The 19,091-nt window shown below is 34.0% G+C and overlaps 2 protein-coding genes across 4 annotated transcripts; one reads left to right on the top strand and one right to left on the bottom strand.

Annotated features, from left to right (window-relative positions):
- Positions 1–73: 73 nt before the first annotated feature.
- LOC133206187 (leydig cell tumor 10 kDa protein homolog) lies at positions 74–5,701 on the bottom strand. Its single transcript, XM_061342122.1, has 3 exons — positions 5,604–5,701; positions 5,384–5,439; positions 74–452 (listed from the first exon to the last, which is right to left on the bottom strand). The coding sequence occupies exons 1-3, from the start codon at positions 5,698–5,700 to the stop codon at positions 306–308; spliced, it is 300 nt and encodes a 99-aa protein (XP_061198106.1). The 5' UTR covers position 5,701; the 3' UTR covers positions 74–305.
- A 1,017-nt stretch (positions 5,702–6,718) lies between these two features.
- LOC133172546 (NAD(+) hydrolase sarm1-like) lies at positions 6,719–18,352 on the top strand. 3 transcript variants are annotated; one of them, XM_061307458.1, is made up of 9 exons: positions 6,719–8,279; positions 8,630–8,806; positions 9,084–9,208; positions 9,349–9,581; positions 10,294–10,329; positions 12,351–12,474; positions 12,918–13,107; positions 13,448–13,569; positions 15,763–18,352. In XM_061307458.1, the coding sequence occupies exons 1-9, from the start codon at positions 6,759–6,761 to the stop codon at positions 15,968–15,970; spliced, it is 2,736 nt and encodes a 911-aa protein (XP_061163442.1). In that variant the 5' UTR covers positions 6,719–6,758; the 3' UTR covers positions 15,971–18,352. The 3 variants fall into 3 exon arrangements, with proteins under 3 accessions (XP_061163442.1, XP_061163443.1, XP_061163444.1); XM_061307459.1 differs by lacking the exon at positions 10,294–10,329; XM_061307460.1 differs by lacking the exons at positions 10,294–10,329; positions 13,448–13,569; positions 15,763–18,352 and adding an exon at positions 9,905–9,936 and having other exon boundaries at positions 12,918–13,058.
- The last annotated feature ends 739 nt before the right edge of the window (positions 18,353–19,091 follow it).

Genomic DNA, 19,091 nt, shown 5'->3' with positions numbered 1-19,091 from the left:
ACATTGCGAGGGGATAGTAAGTAAACTGTATTTACTGCCACCTAGTCCCAATGACAACACACAACATCAACCAAAAAAAAAAACACTTTAATGGCTATCTTCCCAGGAAAATGGTCATTGCAATAGGAAGTTTGAATTTATTCACGTGCATGACCAGAATTTTTCATCTTAAATGTGCATGCACTAAGCAAGCTTAGTCTTGTCTCATGTCATTGTCATATTATAATAATTTAAAGTAAACTTAGTAACGAAATACATGTTCATATACAGTAGACAAATCAACAAAACAGTCATATATTTCCTTTTTATTTCTTTTTTACATTGCTTCCTTTTTCTGAGGTGCTGGCAGTAGATGCAGTAGGTTTGACAAGTTTGAACTGTTTGGGTTCTACAGACTGTGCTTTCATTGCTGCTTCATGTTCTATACTGGTTTTAATAGATCTCTCCAACCCCTGCAATTCAAAGGAATTCACATTCATTTAAAACACCAGAAGCAACATTATTCCATACTTGGTGACAATCCATATTGCATACCACCAACTCATTAAGAGATATTATATCAGAGGACTCTGTACATTTTAAGTACTTAAGAAGTTACATTGATACAATGAATTTTCACCAGTCTGAAGTGATCATTCATAAACTCTAGACAAGATGGGGCCAGTATTACATTTCCACAAATTTTGAGATATAGGATTTCCTTGCTCACTTGATTTTCTATTTTTATCATGAATTTGTATATTCTGCACACACACTATCATGTGGTAGCACATTATCAATGACATAATTACATGCATGTATGTATATTGAATTATTCTGCCAATAACTAACATTTATTCACAGATAATACCTACATTATTTACTTAAGTAATTCACACACTGTTATCCCTGCCAGGTGTAAACAAGAACAAGAGGCCCATGGGCCACATCGCTCACCTGAGCTCATTGGCTGGGAAAAAAAGCAAAAATCAATTCAGTATTGAAAAGTTTAGGGGGACTTGAATTTTAAACTACCTGATGATGCTTCCATATCAATATAACAAATGGCTTTGCTGTTCTTGTGTAGAAGATTTTTTTTCTAAATATTTGTTTGTAAAAATTTGATCCTCCATTGTGGCCCCACCCTACCCCTGGGGGTCATCATTTGAACAAACTTGAATCTACATTACTTGAGTATGCTTCCATATCAAAATAACTAATCATGGCTTTGCTGTTCTTGAGAAGAAGATTTTTAAAGTTTTTTCCTATATATTCCTATGAAAAACTTTGATCGCCCATTGTGGCCCCACCCTACCCAAGGGGGGTCATGATTTGAACAAACTTGAATCTACACTACCTCAGAATGTATATAATATACATATGTGTGTTACAAAACAAAATTAAAGCTGGAGACCAACACCTTGAGGTTGAAATTACGGAAGATTCTAATCAAGTAGACTAAACATGGCTTTCCTTTTCTTGAGAGAAAGATTTTTTTCCTATATATTCCTATGTAAAACTTTGATCCTCCATTGTGGTCCTACCCTACCCCTGGGGGTCATGAGTTGAACAAACTTGAATTTACACTACCTGAGGATGCTTCCATTAAAATATGACCAATCATGGCTTTGCTGTTCTTGAAAAGAAGAGTTTTAAAGAATTTTCCTATGTATTCCTACGTTAAACTTTAATCATCCATTGTAGCCCCACCCTACCCACGGGGGGTCATGATTTGAACAAACTTGAATCTACACTACCTTAGAATGTATATATACATAGTGTGTTACAAAACAAAATTAAAGCTGGAGACCAACACCTTGAGGTTGAAATTACTGAAGATTCTAACGAGTGGATACCACGCGGTATTCAATAAGGTCTGGATCAAAAGTAGTAAACTTAAGTTTACATATGTGTGTTGATCACTCGTGTTTAATTACCTCAACATCAAGAATAAATTTGAATCTGTTGCACTAAATTAAGCTCAAATCTTATGGAGATCTAATCTTGAAATGTTTGCCAAGTTATTTATTCTGCAACAGGGATATTAAATCAGCAGTAAACATGAACAAGAGGTCCATGGGCCACAATGCTCATCTGAGTAACTTTGGCTCTGCTGTTCTGTGTAAAAAAATTTCCCAAGCATACATTTATTCCTCAGGAAGCTTCCATATAAGTTTCAGCTTTACTGGTCCAATGGTTCTTGAGAAGAAGATTTTTAAACATTTTTCCTTTATATTCTAATGTAAAACTTTGATTCCCTTTTGTGGCCCCACCCTATCCCCGGGGGCCATGATTTGATTACTTTAATAACTACACTACCTCAGGAAGTTTTCGCATAAGTTTCAGCTTTCCTTGTCTAGTGGTTTTTAAGAAGAAGATTTTAAAACATTTTTCCTATATATTTCAATGTAAAACTTTGATTCTTTATATGGCCCCACCCTACCCCAGGGGCCATGATTTGAACAATATAGAATCTACACTATCTCAGGAAGTTTCCACATAAGTTTCTGCTTTTCTGGCACAGTGGTTTTTGAGAGGATGATTTTTAAAGAATTTTCCTGTATATATATTTCAATGAAAAAGTTTGATTCACTGTTGTGGCTCCATCTAACCTTCGGGGGCCATGATTTGAACAATTTAGAATATACACTACATCAGGAAGTTTCCACATATATTTCAGCTTTTCTGGTCCAGTGGCTCTTGAGAACAAGATTTTTTGAGGACCCCAACCCATTTTTGCCTTTTCTTGATTATCTCCCCTTGGAAGAGGGATTGGCCCTTCATTTTAAAAAATTAGAATTGCCTCCACCCAGGGATGCTTTGTACCAATTCTGGTTAACACTGGCCCATTGGTTCTCAAGAAGAAGTTGAAAATGTGAAGTTTATAGATGGACAGATAGACAGACGGACGGCCACCGGACACCAGGTGATCAGAGAAGCTCAATTAGCTTTCAGCTCAGGTGAGCTAAAAATATGATACATGAATTACTCTAACTCATAACAGACAGCAACTCAAGTAAATTAATAGTTACCTTAATTAACATCCAGAATAAATTTTAATCCCTTGCAGAAAATAAACTTCAAATCTATTGCGCCCCATTTCTGGTGTTTGCTTAAGTGAAGCCTATAAAAAATTATTTTTACTTCCTGTAACCCAACCTATCCATTCAAATTATAGCTGGGTGGAATTTTTTTTGTTTTTTGGTTCAAATCTGTTTGATTAACCAGAAAAAGCAATTTTAATAAAAAACGTTTTAAAAAAATAATTGTATAGCTTTACTTGACATATGAAATATGTCAACTAATTCAACATTCACCTTTTATGAAGACTATAAAAATGGACACCAGGTGATCAGAGAAGCTCTGCATTTTTATAATGAGTGATTATTAATAATATAGGGTTTATTCACAGAAGTCGGCAGTTTTATAATTATCCCTAAAACAATGTAAACACTAACCAGTGAGCTTCGCAAGCCCAGTGCTCGCTACTCTCGCGAAGCTCACTGGTTAGTGTTCACATTGTTTTAGGGATAAAACTGCCGACTCCTGTGATTTAATTAACTTATATTTAGTGAACATTGGCACGAGTTCTGTTGGCTGTACAAATGCACAACATACATAGTGATTCCTATGCGTCTGTCATGCTACATGGGTGATAAATACATGTATTGTTATTCTCTTGAAAGAAGTGAACGGGCAAAGTCTTTATCCATATGGATGTAGGCTATGACCAGGTCCAGTACAATCAATACATTTAGCTACATAGCTAAAATTACCTACGGTAGCTTTATTTACCTACCTCAGGTAGCTTTATTTAGCTATTTCAAGGCAACTTTTCACAATTTTGCTTTTTATCTTAAAAAGAAAAAAAAGTCGCAAGTAAATCACTGTCTACTAATATTTATTCTAGGTACTATTTAAAAAGCAATCTAAAGCAGAGATAGTTTTAGCATTGCTGCGTTTGAACACTTTTAAGGAAAATATGTATTTCCATTGTTTGAGTAACTGAACATCACCATGTGTGCGATGAGGCGTGGATAAGTATGACTACTTCAACATGTTCACATTGTGCTCATGTTAACCAAAACTGGTTTTCTTTGTTATTTCACTCAAGAAGTAACTGTTAGGTCACAAATTAACTGTTGTATATAGCCCCAAAACTTTTAGAACTTTGATTGCAATTGCGCAGAAAAAGACATCTCCAGGAGTGATTTTTTCATGAATTGTTTTCAGATGAGTTATCACTGCATCAAAGTGCAATTTTCTGCACTTTCTGAGAAAAATGCTAATTTAAGAAATAAGTTTGATTTAGTAGCTAAATAAAGCTACTTCAAGTAGGTAAATAAAGTTATGTAAGTAATTCAAGCCACGTAGCTAAATCTAGTGATTGTACCAGACCTGATGACTGCATGTCCACTTCGAATGTCAGACACCTCGGCCCAACGACACCTCGGCCCATTGACATTTCGGCCCAATGACATCTCGGCTCAGATGGGTCGGCCCAAGATTTAAGACAGGTCGGCCCATGCATAAGACACCTCGGCCCAAGCAAAATTAAACTATGAAATACATGTATATATTTCCAATTTTGGGACTTGAATTAAAATGTTGATTGAAAAAAGTACATGAATAAACTATCAAGATTTATAAAAAAAAAAAATAAGATCTTCCACGTGCACATTGACGATATTCAAGGAATGAGAAGACAATTTAATGCTATTAAGTAAGTGCTAATTGATAAACAAACAAAATACCGCAGCGCATCCTTTGGGGGGTCAAGTGCTTGTTATATTGGTGACAACAGGGGGTTACGGTAATTACGAGCAGACCTAATTGGGAGACAGTAATTGAATAATTTCCTAAGAAAAACATTTCCCTTCATAAATATATTATCTTCGCTTATAACTCGTTCGAGTCCATTTTTTCCCAGGCTACTTGTATCAAAGCATTTTTTTTACTTGCTAATACAAGATTAACGCACGCAACCGTGATACTGCAGGAAAAATTTACATTTTCCACAAGAAATAGATGTAAATGAAAGCCTGATCTAATTAAGTTGGAAAAATAAAACGATTATATCTATCAAAGACCCCCATTTTTTATTTTTAAAAAATCATTTAATTGTCAGAAAGAATAATAACACCAATGATAATATCATTTCAAATGCTGTGTTAATCTGTTAATTTTTTTTCCATCGTAAAATTTTGCTTGGGCCGAGGTGTCTTTTATATGGGCCGACGTGTCAACAATCTTGGGCCGACCTGTCAGGGCCGAGATGTCAAGCGTGACGGGCCGAGGTGTCGTTGGGCCGAGATCTCTGTCTACCTCCACTTCTCTCACGAAAACATTGCCACCATCTGAATAACTAGTGCATTTGGAACATATTTCAATGAATGAAACTCACCTTTTTAATTTTATTCGCCTCTATTTGCTTTGTCTTTTTTGGAGCAATAACTCGAGCTGTCAAAAAAAGTTAAAACATAAACATGGCACATGGCAAAACAAAACAAAAAAAGGGTCGGGTTAGGAATGCTCAAGATAGGCAACACCATTATTAAATTATTTTATATTGAGGGTTTATCAAGTTTTACTAAATGATGTTTGCCCAATTCTTAAAGCTTAACCTCCTCTTTTCGGTCCTGAGCTTTTCTGTCTATGACTTTGTCTCCCTTTAACTCCTTTCGGAAGACTTCCTTTCGACTTAAACTTTCCCTGCGCCATATTCATCGGGTGATTCTAAATATTGAAGGGGTGCAATTCATTAATAAATCTTTCCAATCCTTTTTGATACCACTTTGAATAAAAAATTTGGAGATTATTTTTAAAAGTATACATATCTGAATTTATTTCATATAAACTTAACTCAACAGTCTTTGTTTATAATTAAATAGATATTTTATGGATCCTAAACCCCCCTTCATGAAAAATGAATCGATCCAAAATTAGTGAATAAAAAAATTGGAATCAAGTACAGCTGACTTATGACAGATGCTGATGTAAGTATTTTCCAGATTCATCTTTTTCTGACAAGCTTTATATGTTTATTCTCCTTGCATTCGTTTTAATTTATTTTAAGGTAAATGAAGTTTTTAAATATTTTCCCTCCCGTTATCCCAGTTATCCAGGAATGTAAAATCCAAGGACTCGACACTCCCCTTAAAATGTTGGTAAATAAACATGATAAAATGAAGAATGATTCCATTCCAAATTTATATTTTTACTGTTTCAAATTTAGATCTATGGGGTAAGCATGAGAACCATTTTATTATATGCAGGCAAACATTCAATAAAGCTGCGAATTTATGATGTTGCAGTTATTTTTATCAATATTGACGTTTTTATCATTTATCAATTTTATGGTTCTTGCATTCGAGAACAATACCATGCTATTTCATAATTTATTTGTCAGCTTGAATAGATGATCAGGAGAGTACCACTCAAAACAACTGTCATAATTTCAATGTAAACTATCCTAATGACTCTGAAGTTGAACCCCCTAGCAAATGAGGACCATATAATGATAATTTAAAAAAATAATCAGATAAGGAGAATTAATAAAAATAATAATAATTTTTTTTATGCCTGCTGTATGAAGATTTTTTTTTATTAGACTTGGCACTTGAATTCAATGAATAATTAAAGTCATGGGTATGTGCTGTTAAGTTGGATCAAAATCTTGATTGATATTTTATAATCCTTGCCTTAGTGATTCATCTTTTCAAATTTCTTTCAGGCTGGCAAAATGTTTCTATAACTGCTAGCATAACACAAAGTAAGAAATGGCTGAGACGAAAGAAACACTGCTTGTTAACGGATCAGCAGAGCAGAAGTCTCCAGTCAGACGCATGCATTCAGCAACAGCTTTCACTGTGAGCGTGTCTAAGTCTGACGCTCCACATTTTGATCCTTACAAAACATTGGAAAGATCCCAGTCTGAAGCTGCTCTTCTGAAAAATCCACACAGTGCTGTTAAAACTGAAGATGGAGTTGCAGAAACATTTTCAGAGCAAGAAATGGGAACTGATGGAATGGACTTTGGGGCCCATAATGTATCTGAATGTTCAAAAGTGTACCTAGATTTGTCCACTGCTGAGGCATATGAAAATATTAATGAGCAAATTCCCTATCCAACTTCTTTGTTTCGAACTGGATCAGGTAGATTATTGGAAACAATCCCACAGGATGAAGAATTGCAAACAGATGATGTTCGATTTAGCCTCATGGGAGAAAGATCCATTTCCACTGAAAGTAATTCCAGTGCGAGTAGCCTTGATGAAAGGGCATCCAAGACCCACATGAAATCCCTAACTATAAAAGAGGAGTCTTCGAGGTACACAGTCTCCAGTTCATACTCTAAGGTTGGCAAGAGGTCTCCAGACTACACAACTAAAGCAAAAACCAACATGAAATCCACCTTCCAGACTTTCTCCTTAAACATTAAGCAGAAAATTAAACAACTTCAGATGGGATCCGTTCAAGAGCAGATCCAAGCCATGAGGGAGATCAGTGTTATCATAGATCAAGCATGGGCCATACCAAGTTTTGGCAGAGACTTAGCATATGGATTGTGTGATATTTTGAGGAATGAAAAAGCACTTGATATTATTGTTAAGAACTGTGCATCACCCTCTAATGATCTGATGAAGGCTTCAGCAAAGTTGCTTGATAAAATCCTGACCACTGGAAACAGGAAGAGGGTATCGGAAATAGGCCTGGACATTGTGGTCAAAATGGCTGTTTCCTCTAAAGGGGAAACAGAAATGGCCCGAGTTGTCACTGGTATATTAGAGAGTCTCTTTAAGATATCAGAAGATGTATGTGCAAAGCTGATATCCTTGGGAGGATTAGATGTTATTGTGTTTTGGTGTAGAAGTAATGACCGTTCCACCCTCAGGCATTGCTCCATGGCCGTAGCCAACATGGCCTTGTATGGAGGAAGGGAGAACCAGGAAGAAATGACCAAACACAAAGTTCCAGAGTGGTTGTTCCCCTTGGCTTTCAATGATGATGATGGCGTCCGATATTACGCATGTCTGGCTATAGCCATCTTAGTGGCCAACAAGGAGATTGAGACAGTGGTGCAGAACTCAGGGACTTTGGAAGTGGTTCTACCATTCTTAACAAGCCACACCCCAAGTCAGTTTGCTCGCATGGAATTATCTCACCAGCAGGGTCGCTCCAAGGACTGGCTGAAACGTCTTGTGGGTCTTCTATCCAGTAAGAGGGAAGAAGCCCAGGCTTTGGCTGCATTCCACTTTGCTATGGAGGCTGGAATTAAAATGGAGCAGGGTAAAAAAGATGTAAGTCTACTTGTAATTTGTAAATTCAATTACAGCATGCATTAATTTCTTTTATCAACTTAAAATGTTAGTCTACTGAAATTTGTAACTTCCATTTAATATGTGTTAACTTTTTAGATAAATAAACTTATTATATATATGATATTAGTCAACTGAAATTTATAAATTCCATTGTATATTAATTTCTTTTAATTTGAACCTTTTTTCCATATTGACCTTAATTAACTGCAATTGGATGTACACTGTACATGCACTTTATGAATTTGATCCTTGTATAAATTCATTGAATTTTTAAACTGTCTGGTACATATGTGAAAAATTGTTTTTTGAAAATTTTCATGCTTTTGTAGGTATTCTATGAAATTGGAGCCATTGAACCATTGAAATGTTTGGCAAGTAGTCCCAACCCCACTACCTCAAAACTGGCATCAGAGGCCCTGAGGACCATTGGTGAGGAGCTTCCTCATAAGTTATCACAGCAGGTGCCCATTTGGAATGTCGAGGATGTAGTCTTCTGGGTCAATAGAGTAAGTTAATGGAGGATGTGTTTGTTACATGTGTAGATAGAAACTTTTTTTTTATAAAATGATGTTATACGTACAGTAGTATATAAATACTAATTTTGCTGTGTGTTTTTGTATATATGTACTTGTGACAAGAACAGAAGCATGATGATTTATTAGGTCACTTGGGACGAATGCTTAAGTGAGCTTTTCTGATCAAAATTTGCATGCTGTCTGTTGTTGTTATCTGATGTGTTTGTCAAGGCAAGTGACATTGTACATTTTTATATTTTTCTTGTAGACTGGCTATGATGAGTATACAGACCGTTTTGCCAGATGTAAGGTAGATGGAGACCTACTGCTGACATTGACTGAAGCAGATCTTGCCTGTAGCTTAGGGATGGATTGCAGAATCACTCAGAAGAGGTTTGGATATGATTTTGATACTGATCAGAAGGGAATGCCTTTCATGTAAATTCAAAGCATTTATCAGATTCCATCATAGGCTGATGCTGGAATGAAATTTTCCTCAAACAGCTTTTGTTTATTGAATATTTTTCCAACAGGTTTCTGAGGGATGTCAAAGATTTGAAAATTAAAGCAGACTACACATCATGTGACCCAACAGGGCTCAGTGATTGGCTGCAAGAACTTGGTTCTGAGTATAGGCAGTATACTTACACCCTTGTAAATAATGACATTGATAAGAACTACCTGATGCAAATGACTGATGAGGACCTCAAGGACTGTGGCATTACTAACAGCATCCACAGAAAAAAGATTTCTCAAAAAATTGCAGGTACTCATTTATGTATCTTAATTTTATTTGTTTCAGCTTGTAAATCACCACATATTTCAAAACAACAAAATAGTACTGCATGTCAAAGCTTAACTATTTTCCCATTTATATATATTGATTTTAAAATGATTATGTAATGCGACATGAGAGATATGAGATTTATTAATTTTTATTGTTGATTAAATTACAGGTACATTTTACATGTGACTTTTTTGATATCTTATGTGTATCTAATTGCTGCATGTATTTAATTTTTTTAATTTAGTTTTCCTCACATGGTGAATTTGAGTTTTGTTTCATTTGCTTAAATTAATTTTATCTAGGGCCTAACTGCAAACATCTCTTTGAAGCTGAGGTATTAAAAGTGTCTTTAAAAATCTGGTGCTAGTGGGTGAAGGATTTGTTATAAGTAAAGGAAAGGCAATCAAATCTAGAGGATAGACAAAGAATATCTGTTTTGTGATTCTCAAACTTTTCATAGAGCCAGGTTTTCTGATAGAGGCTTTGGTAAATGATGACAAATTCCTGAAAATTCATCCTGAAGCAAAACTGATATAAAGTTTTAAAATAAAAATCATGATTTATTTAGTCTTCAAAGAGCAATGTACCAGTAGATATTTGTCGTGGATTTGGTTGCCTTTTGTTGAACTTGATAACACTGTAACGGACGGTGTAGTTTTTTTTTCTCTTTTTTTCCTATGCTTTCTCACAGAAGATTCCTTGTACAATATCCAACCTAAAACACAAGGTAACTCGGTGAATGCTGAATGTTTTCCCTCAAATCACCTCACCAGGAATAGAGCAATGATTTATAGATTAAATGAATTCGTTTTTGTTTTATCTCCCTTAATGTCCAGGGAATGCTTTATTGGGCTTGACCTACTTTAGGATACTTTTCAGATTTACATTAATAGGCTTTTTGAATTTTATGAATGACTTTTTTTATTTTTGGTTGTCAGACAATTATTTTCATTTATCTGATAATTTCAGAATATTTAATTATCTGTGTTGTGTGAACATGCAGATTGAATATGCTCTTTTTTTTTAAATTTGTCTAAACAATTTTATTTTTAGAATGTACTAAAGATTTACTTTCTGTCAACAATCTATTAATGAATATCCTTGATGAATGCATTTCTGGAAGAAAAAATGTTGATATTCAATTAGATTATTGTAGCATGCACAATGAACTTAATATTGATATGAGGTCAAAAAAGGGGGAAAGGGGGGGGGTGATGAGCATTTTCTCCCTTTCCTGTACATACCCAATGCTCTGAATACCCAAAGTGCACTTGATACCTGGTGATTTAGATTGTACATTGTGTCAGGATTTTGTTGTGTTTGTTTTTGTCTTCTTCTGCACTGTAATCCCAACTTATTATCCTAGAAAAATACTTCAGGTTATTTAAATTAGTTACATGTATTAAAGTCTATATAATATGTTTATATATATAATCCAGTACTGTAGATTCCTTATTTTTTGCAAGTACTTATTTTCTTGAAATAGTTCTTTAACGTCAAATCGCGAGAACAATAATTCGCGAGTGGACGGTTGATCAAGAGATTTTACATTGATTTCAGTATCATAAAAATAAAAGCGAGTAATTTTATTTTGCAAGTGGTGCTTTTGTCATAATTATGCAATAATTAATTTCTTGCATATATTTAGGAATCTACAGTATATGAATATACATGTATGCACTCTCTGAGTGCAGATATGACCAACATTACTCATACATACACATATTCCTCTTACAGATATTGTATTTAATGAATACATGTAGTTCATTCAAAAATTAAATCAAATTTTGTATAATTTATTATTATTTTTAAATCAACTAAAAGTATTACTCCATACTATACATATTACATTTAGTGATTTTTTTGTACCACTAGAGGTATATACGTACATTTATAATACACAATTATTGCAGTTTTTGAGGTCAATATTTAGCTACCTAAGGAGTATAGAATTCAGAATATTGTACTTCAAGGGTTGCTCAGTCATTGTTTTGACTGAAAAATCAGCAATAATTGTTTTATTATATTATGATTCAAATGTTAAATGATGCAAAGTTTTTTTACCAAATCTATCTTGCCTTCTTTCTTGAAAGTCCTAGCTAGTCAACTCTGAAAGAGGAGTGGGATTAAAATATTAAACATAACCAGTTGTATTGATTTGGAATTTCCTGATCTATTTTTGGTCTGATGTAGAAAAAAAATAAATGTTTATATATTTACCTGGATGTTGGGCACAGTTCTTAATCTATTATTTTTGTTCTAGTTTACTAGAAAAAAAATTCCATGTTATAAGCTCAATTGGAAGGTTTTGTGCAGGTGAACATAGCTTAGTATGACTTCTTCAACTTTCAGAGGGCTAGGAATTATTCAGTCATATAATAAATAATTCTTATTTAGAATGTATTCATATGCATATATGTATTTTTAATAGGATATTCTATATTAAGATAATACAAATGAATAAAAAAATAATTGAGGTACATTGTACTGTTATGTGACAGTTCAGAATGTACCTGTGGGTAAAAAATTGTAAAATGTTGGGGAGGAGCAAACACTTCTGCATGTAATTGATTTATTGCTCACAGAACCTTTGATACTAAATTCAATAATGTTAATACATGTGCATTTTTTTTCTAATGTTTATTTTATCTTTAACATAAATTATTTGTGATACAAATTGAAGTAACATTTACAAATATATTTTTTTGCTTAGTTATTATGTTTGCTTTACTGTTTTTTGAATTTTAGTCACGAGAAGTACAGAAAGCAGTATGGAGAGTGTGGACGCTATGGATGGATCAACAAACACAATCTCCAGACCCATCGATGTCTTCATCAGTTACCGAAGGGTCAACGGGTCACAGCTCGCCAGGTAATGTGGGACATTTGTCATCACAAAGTATGAAAGTGGGCTGTCTGATAAATAGTTCTGTGGCAGCCTAGGGCAAAAAAGTAAAAATTATGAATTTTTCAATTAGTCCAGTACAATATTTATTCAGTAACTTTTTGTAAGTGAGATGTGCCAAAAAAAAAAAAATATGGGAGGTGAATTTATATACATCAGTAATATGGAGTTGAGCAATTTAATTTACTAAAGCTATATTTATTAATATTCAAGTAAATGTACTTTCTTTCATTAGAAAAATACATTGGTAAGTGATGTACCTCAGGGATATAGAGGATATGAGGCACCCATAGTCTTTTCAGATTTAAGAAAGTGACAAGCCAGGGTGACTACTTTGTAACCATGTGATGAATGATGGGATGCATAACCATAATTTTTTTTTACATAGTCTTGAGTTTGCTCTTTTCCAGTTTACTAAAGGTTCACCTCCAGCTGAGAGGATTCTCTGTATTTCTGGACATTGAGAAGCTGAAGGCAGGAAAGTTTGATGAAAATCTCCTTAACAGTGTTAGGCTGGCCAAAAACTTCATTCTAGTTCTGACCCCTAATGCGTTAGATAGATGTATGGAGGATGATGAACAAAATGACTGGGTACACAAGGTAAATTTAGCTGAAGATGTTTATCATTGTAGTCAAAATACAGAAAATTTAGTACATAAATAAGTATTCAACTTCAACTTTTTTTGTTTTCACGAAGTTTATATTTTGCAATTTTTTTAACCTCTTTTTTTGTCACACAGAACTATTTATTCACTCACCAATGATCTTTACCTGTATACAATTTTAAGGAAATTAAATCATACTGGTATTTATCAAATATCATAATTGCAAATTAGAAACTTTTTAAAAATTCATCTCTATATTACCGGTATAAGCACACATGTACTTTTGGGCAATAGTGGAAAAAAATCCTTTAAGCCAGTTAATTGTATTTGTTTAGGAGATTGTAGCAGCCATGGAAAATGGCTGCAACATTATTCCCCTGTTGGATAATTTTCACTGGCCTCCATCTGAGAAGCTCCCACAGGACATGAGACAGATAACATTCTTCAATGGAATAAGGCAAGTTTCTTTCCTGAACTTTGTAATTTTTCATTTGTATGATGCAACACAATGTTGAATTTTTTGCAACATTTTTTATCTCTTCTGCGCCAAAGGCTCAAAGAGCTAATGCTATGGCCATTTGTGTGGTGTGCGTAAACTTTTTAGAATATGGACCATAACTCAAGAACCCCTTGGCCAATTATTGTCAAATTTGTCACAGGGTATCCTTGGCCCAAGGGCTCCCTTTTATACTAAAACTGGGGTTGTGACCCTTTAACAAGGGGAGATAATTAGGAAAATAGAAACAAAAGTACTGGTTGCTTAAAAATCTTCTTCTCAAGAACCACTGGGCAGATTATCACCAAACTTACACAAAAGGATGAGGATATGTTGTAGATTAAAATTTGCACGGGGATTTACCCTGGGGCAAAGGGCGTGGTCTCAAGGTCACTTCAAAGTTGACCAAAAATTACATTTTATTAAAATGTTGATATTTTGCTTACTATAAGGACTAGGATCATCAAATCTTGTCAGTTGGTGCATCTAAGGACCTCATATCATGTTGACTCAAAAGTAGGTCACAGTGACCTACTTTTTAAATTTTGCGGCCATTCTTTTTCAAAATGATTTAGAGGCATATTTTGAACAATTTAAGGCCTATGATCATCAAACTTTGTCAGTTGATGCATCTTGGGTCCTCAAAGTACGTCAACTAAAAAGTAGGTCACCTTGACCTACTTTTTGAATTTTATGGCTAATCTTTTTTAAAACAATTAAGGTCAATAATTCGAATACGGGGAGGCTTAGAATCATTAAATCTTGTAAGATGATGCATCTTGGGGCCATAAAACATAGTTATTAAAAAGTAGGTCACAGTGACCTACTTTTTGAACTTTGCAGGCATTCGATTTCAAAGCGTTTTAGAGGCATAATTTGGACATTTTAAGTCCTATAATCATAAAACTTTGTAAGTTGATGCATCTTGGGTCCTCAAAAAAGGTCAACTGGAAAGTAGGTCACCGTGACCTACTTTTCAATCTATATGACTATAATTAAATATTTCAGGTACTAATTGGCTTAGAATCATCAAACTTTGTCAGTTGATGCATCATGGGTCTTCGGAGTAGGTCGACTAAAAAGTAGGTCACAGTGACCTACTTTTGAAAATTTATGGCGTTAATTAAATATTTCGGGTACTAATTGGCTTAGAATCATCAAACTTTGTCAGTTGATGCATCTTGGGTCTTCGGAGTAGGTCGACTAAAAAGTAGGTCACAGTGACCTACTTTTGAAAATTTATGGCGATAATTGATTATTTCGGGTGCTAATTGACTTAGAATCATCAAACTTTGTCAGTTGATGCGTCATGGGTCTTCGGAGTAGGTCAACTAAAAAGTAGGTCACCGTGACCTACTTTCGGAAAATTTATGGCTTTAATAAAATATTTCGGGTACTAATTGGCTTAGAATCATAAAACTTTGTCAGTTTAGGCGTCATGGGTCCTCGGAGTACAACAACTGAAAAGTAGGTCACGGTGACCTACTTTTGAAAATTTATGGCTTTAATCAAATATTTCAGGTACTAATTGGCTTAGAATCATTAAACTTTGTCAGTTGATGCATCTTGGGTCCTTGGAGTAAAACAATTGAAAAGTAGGTCACTTTGACCTACTTATAAAATTTTATGATTATAATTTTAAAAAATATTTTAGGTATTAATTGGCTTAGAATCATCAAACTTAGTTGATGGGTCCTTAGAGAATGACAAGTGATAAGTAGGTCACCATGACCAACACTCAGGTACTAATTGGCTTAGAATCATCTTGGGTTCTCAGAGTGTGAATTGGAATTTCAAGGGTTTATGTAAATATACAGGATACTTCGAGGCTTCAAATAGAAGTGATAGGTTGTACAGTTTATCAGAAGAGCGATTCAAGGCCCATGGGCCTCTTGTTTAGTCTTGGTATGGAAAAAATTTGTTTGCCTTGCATATCTTATTTAAATGATGCAACTAGCAACAAATGAATTTTTGCAACATTTTTCTAGCCTTGGTGTGGAGAAATTTTGTTTACTGTGCATATCTTAAGATAATTATGTATTGAAATTCCAGATTTTGATGTTGAAAGCTGGTTATACAACCGTTTTTGACAATTTTTTGTAAATTAATATACTGGATTACAGAAAGGTGACAGTGATAAAACTTTTTTCGTAGATGGATCCATGACTACCAGGATGCGTGTGTAGACAAACTGGAGAAATTTCTTCGTGGGGAAATAAATATGACACACAAACGGGCTGCACTCTTCCAGATGGGCTCCTCCTCTGAGGGTGTGGTAGATGGAGGAAAATACAGCTCCAGTGAAGAAAGTAGTCCCAGCATTGATGTGTCACCCAATCGGGATGTCTCTTACAGCAGTTGATGGGTCGCAATTAAACAATTATACACCTCTCGATGCATGATTTTTTTGTCTACAAGAACTTCTGCAAATGAGCATAAATTGAATTGTTAAAGTACAATTTATGTAAATGGCAATTGGAAGTTCTACTTTTCATTTTTTTTTTTCACAGTTTAAATACAAAATAACATGTAAATGCCAAAAGTTTACTTTATCAACAAGTAGAGGAAATTTTTAGGGTGCTTTCTTTAAATCATGTATGCCTCTAGAGTATGATGATTTCAACTGATTAAAATTCATTCAAAATTAGATGTCTTTACATTTACAGTGGAGCCTTGTTAATCAGGATGCCAATAATCCAGATGATTCACCTTCTGGACGAAATTTGTGAGAAACAATTTATGTTTAGATATACCAAGGATGTTTCATTACTTTGGTCTTTAATCCGGATGATTTATTCTGGAACACAAGCGTCCAGATTAACTAGGCTTGACTGTATTGATTTAAAAAAAAACAGTTTTTTTATATTTACAGTGTATAATACATATGAATAGACAATCCATTCAATTTTTATGTCCCATCATAAAATGGCCGAGGGCATATGGTAATACCCTGTTCCGACATTCAGTCATTCTGTCATCATTGACTTTCCATTCATTATCTCGGCAACAGTTGTACGCATTCAACTCAAATTTGACAAGAATATGACATAGGAATAGGCAGGTCAAGTTCGAATTTCATTGGTCCGATGATTTTTGACAGTTAATCCTTCTTGAACTTTGAAAAAAATAAATTTTCAGTTTCGGCTCTCTTACTTTTGTAGGGATGTATGTATAAGGTTGAAATTACATATGCAGGTATTTTACCAGAAAATGTACAGGTCAAGTTCGAATTTGGTAATGGTCCGATGACTTTTGACAGAGTTATCCCTCTTGACTTAGAAAAATTAAGAAATTTTCAGTTTCCACTCTCTTACTCTTGTAGGGATCTATGATAAGGTTTGAATTGCATATGCAGATACTTTAACAAATTTAAAACTAAATATGGTATTTGAAATTTTGGCTGCCTGTGGGGGCATTCGTGGATTTACGACACATCTAGTTCTTTTCTTAAATCTCTTTATATATGTACACCTTGAGACATGGTATGGCACTGTATGTCTGTCATTCCATCTGTCTGTTCAGCAATCTATGAACTTCAGTTTTCCTAAGTTAGTCATGCTTTGAGGTAGGCTCATGCTCTCTCTCTCTCTCTCTTTCGATTAATCAGAATATTTGATACTTGATGTCATATTGATTTGTAGAGTAGGTTTAAGATTTATAAATTCTGCCCAATTCTTACCTAGTCATAGCCTTGGAATCAAATTTACTATATATTTATGAGTATTGCAAAGGGAGGTAAATCCGAGATAATGCTTACAGGTTATGGAAAAAACTTGGTGTTCATTGTTTGGGGGAAAATCAGTTCAACAAGTTGATCTGCATGGATAATTTAAATTAAGTCATTTTTAATAAATTTTGAAGTCTTTTAGATCATTGAAGACATACTTTTTTGATTTTAATTTAAAGTTATGGCCCTAGAAAACTAGAAATATCTTTGGAAAGGATGTAGGTATGTTAAATGGATGTATATTGAACGCTTGGTGGTATTTTGTTCAGTATATGTATTTCATGAATTTTTGCCCACCTTTTTACCCCATTTTACACTTTGTTTGTTTCATATGCTTATTGATTGTGATATTAATGGCTTAAGGGTTATATACATGTAACAAAATTGAGGTTTGCCGACGATGCATTTGTCATGGATAAGTACCATCTTAAAACTAAGAATTTGAATCTTGTTATCTTTTACACAATATGATATATGTATATGTATAGTTATCCATTTATCTTTTTATTAATCATCCTCATCAGATGTTTTTCCAGGTTTTGAAATCCTTGCTGCACTCTTAAAAAGTATTATGTGAATATTTTCTTTAAAGTCCGTAAATGTATAAAATTTTGAATGTGTTTGGTAAGACACTTATCATTACAATCCATACACAATAAACATATGATTAACAAACATAGATACTTTTTGGTCTAATAACAAAATACGAAACAGGTTTGATGACTTTGAATACTTAAAACTCATTTAGTTTTTCATATCTGAGTGACCCACATAAATTAAAATTTGAAGCTCATGGAAAGAAATGTCTAACACTTAAATTCATGGAATTTTATAACAACATGTGTGATCATATGTGTCATTTTTTGGGGTTTTGTTTTGCACATTCTGTACCCTAGAGGTATGAATGGTAATATTCCAGTCATGACTGTAAAAATAATAATGAATGTTTCATAGTTCTTTGGTATAGAAATGTTGCTTGACCTTGACATCATATAATTTTAATAAATGTAACAAGAAGTGACTTGCACATGATCACTATTTTCATGATTTTGCTGAGCACGATGTCCATTTTGAGCAAGATCAAATGTACATATATTTGTTGATATGCATCTTTAGTGTAAATATTTGTGAATATTAAGGGGGACAAACTTCTACTCACTAAGTGGAATTTTCCTGTAAGATGATTTTCTAACAGAAATTGGAGATTAAAGGGAATTTCAAGCAAATTTACTTTACCATTGCATGGGGCTAAATTGTGGGAGATACATGATATGGGCTAAATTTTGGGAGATATACCATTTTGGGCCAAATTTTGGAAGTTACACAATTTGGGGCAAAATTTTGGAAGATATATTATTGAGGACAAAATTTTGAAAGATATACCATTTTTGGTAAAATTTGAAGATGAAAATGGGAGATATAAATGTGAAGGTGGAAGTACAAGTCCTCTGAAATTTTTGAGTACAAAATCCCAATTTGATTTTTGCATGGTCTTTGTCATGTCATGTAAATCTGTAAGTATGACCCATTCACAATGTGTTTATATGTATGGTTTGTTTCACAATGTGTTCATCTTTATTGTCATTTTGTGTGACATCTGCCAACAGATCCTGTTAAGATCTGGAAATCGGACCAAAATTTTTCCCTCAAACAAGGTAGTCAGATTTGTCAACTGCATAATGATGAATTTTTGAGCAACTTCATAATACAATTGTACATGTAGCTTGAAATCCTACACCCTTAATGTTGTTACATT

Source organism: Saccostrea echinata, unplaced genomic scaffold (assembly GCF_033153115.1).
Source record: "Saccostrea echinata isolate AGI-Se365-2 ecotype Australia unplaced genomic scaffold, CSIRO_AGI_Sech_v1 ptg000054l, whole genome shotgun sequence".
NCBI lineage: Eukaryota > Metazoa > Mollusca > Bivalvia > Ostreida > Ostreidae > Saccostrea > Saccostrea echinata.
The sequence above is the reverse complement of the archived record's forward strand: the minus strand, read 5'-3'. Positions and strand labels throughout refer to the sequence as shown.

Bases quoted from the DNA above. Each gene is read 5' to 3' on its own strand.
- LOC133172546 (XM_061307458.1), top strand. From the start codon at position 6,759: ATGGCTGAGACGAAAGAAACACTGCTTGTTAACGGATCAGCAGAGCAG. The intron at 8,807-9,083 runs GTAAGTTAATGG...TTTTTCTTGTAG, and splicing joins TAGTCTTCTGGGTCAATAGA to ACTGGCTATGATGAGTATAC. The intron at 9,582-10,293 runs GTACTCATTTAT...GCTTTCTCACAG, and splicing joins GATTTCTCAAAAAATTGCAG to AAGATTCCTTGTACAATATC.
- LOC133206187 (XM_061342122.1), bottom strand. From the start codon at position 5,700: ATGGCGCAGGGAAAGTTTAAGTCGAAAGGAAGTCTTCCGAAAGGAGTT. The intron at 5,440-5,603 runs GTTAAGCTTTAA...TTTTTTTGACAG, and splicing joins CTCAGGACCGAAAAGAGGAG to CTCGAGTTATTGCTCCAAAA. The intron at 453-5,383 runs GTGAGTTTCATT...TTTGAATTGCAG, and splicing joins AGGCGAATAAAATTAAAAAG to GGGTTGGAGAGATCTATTAA.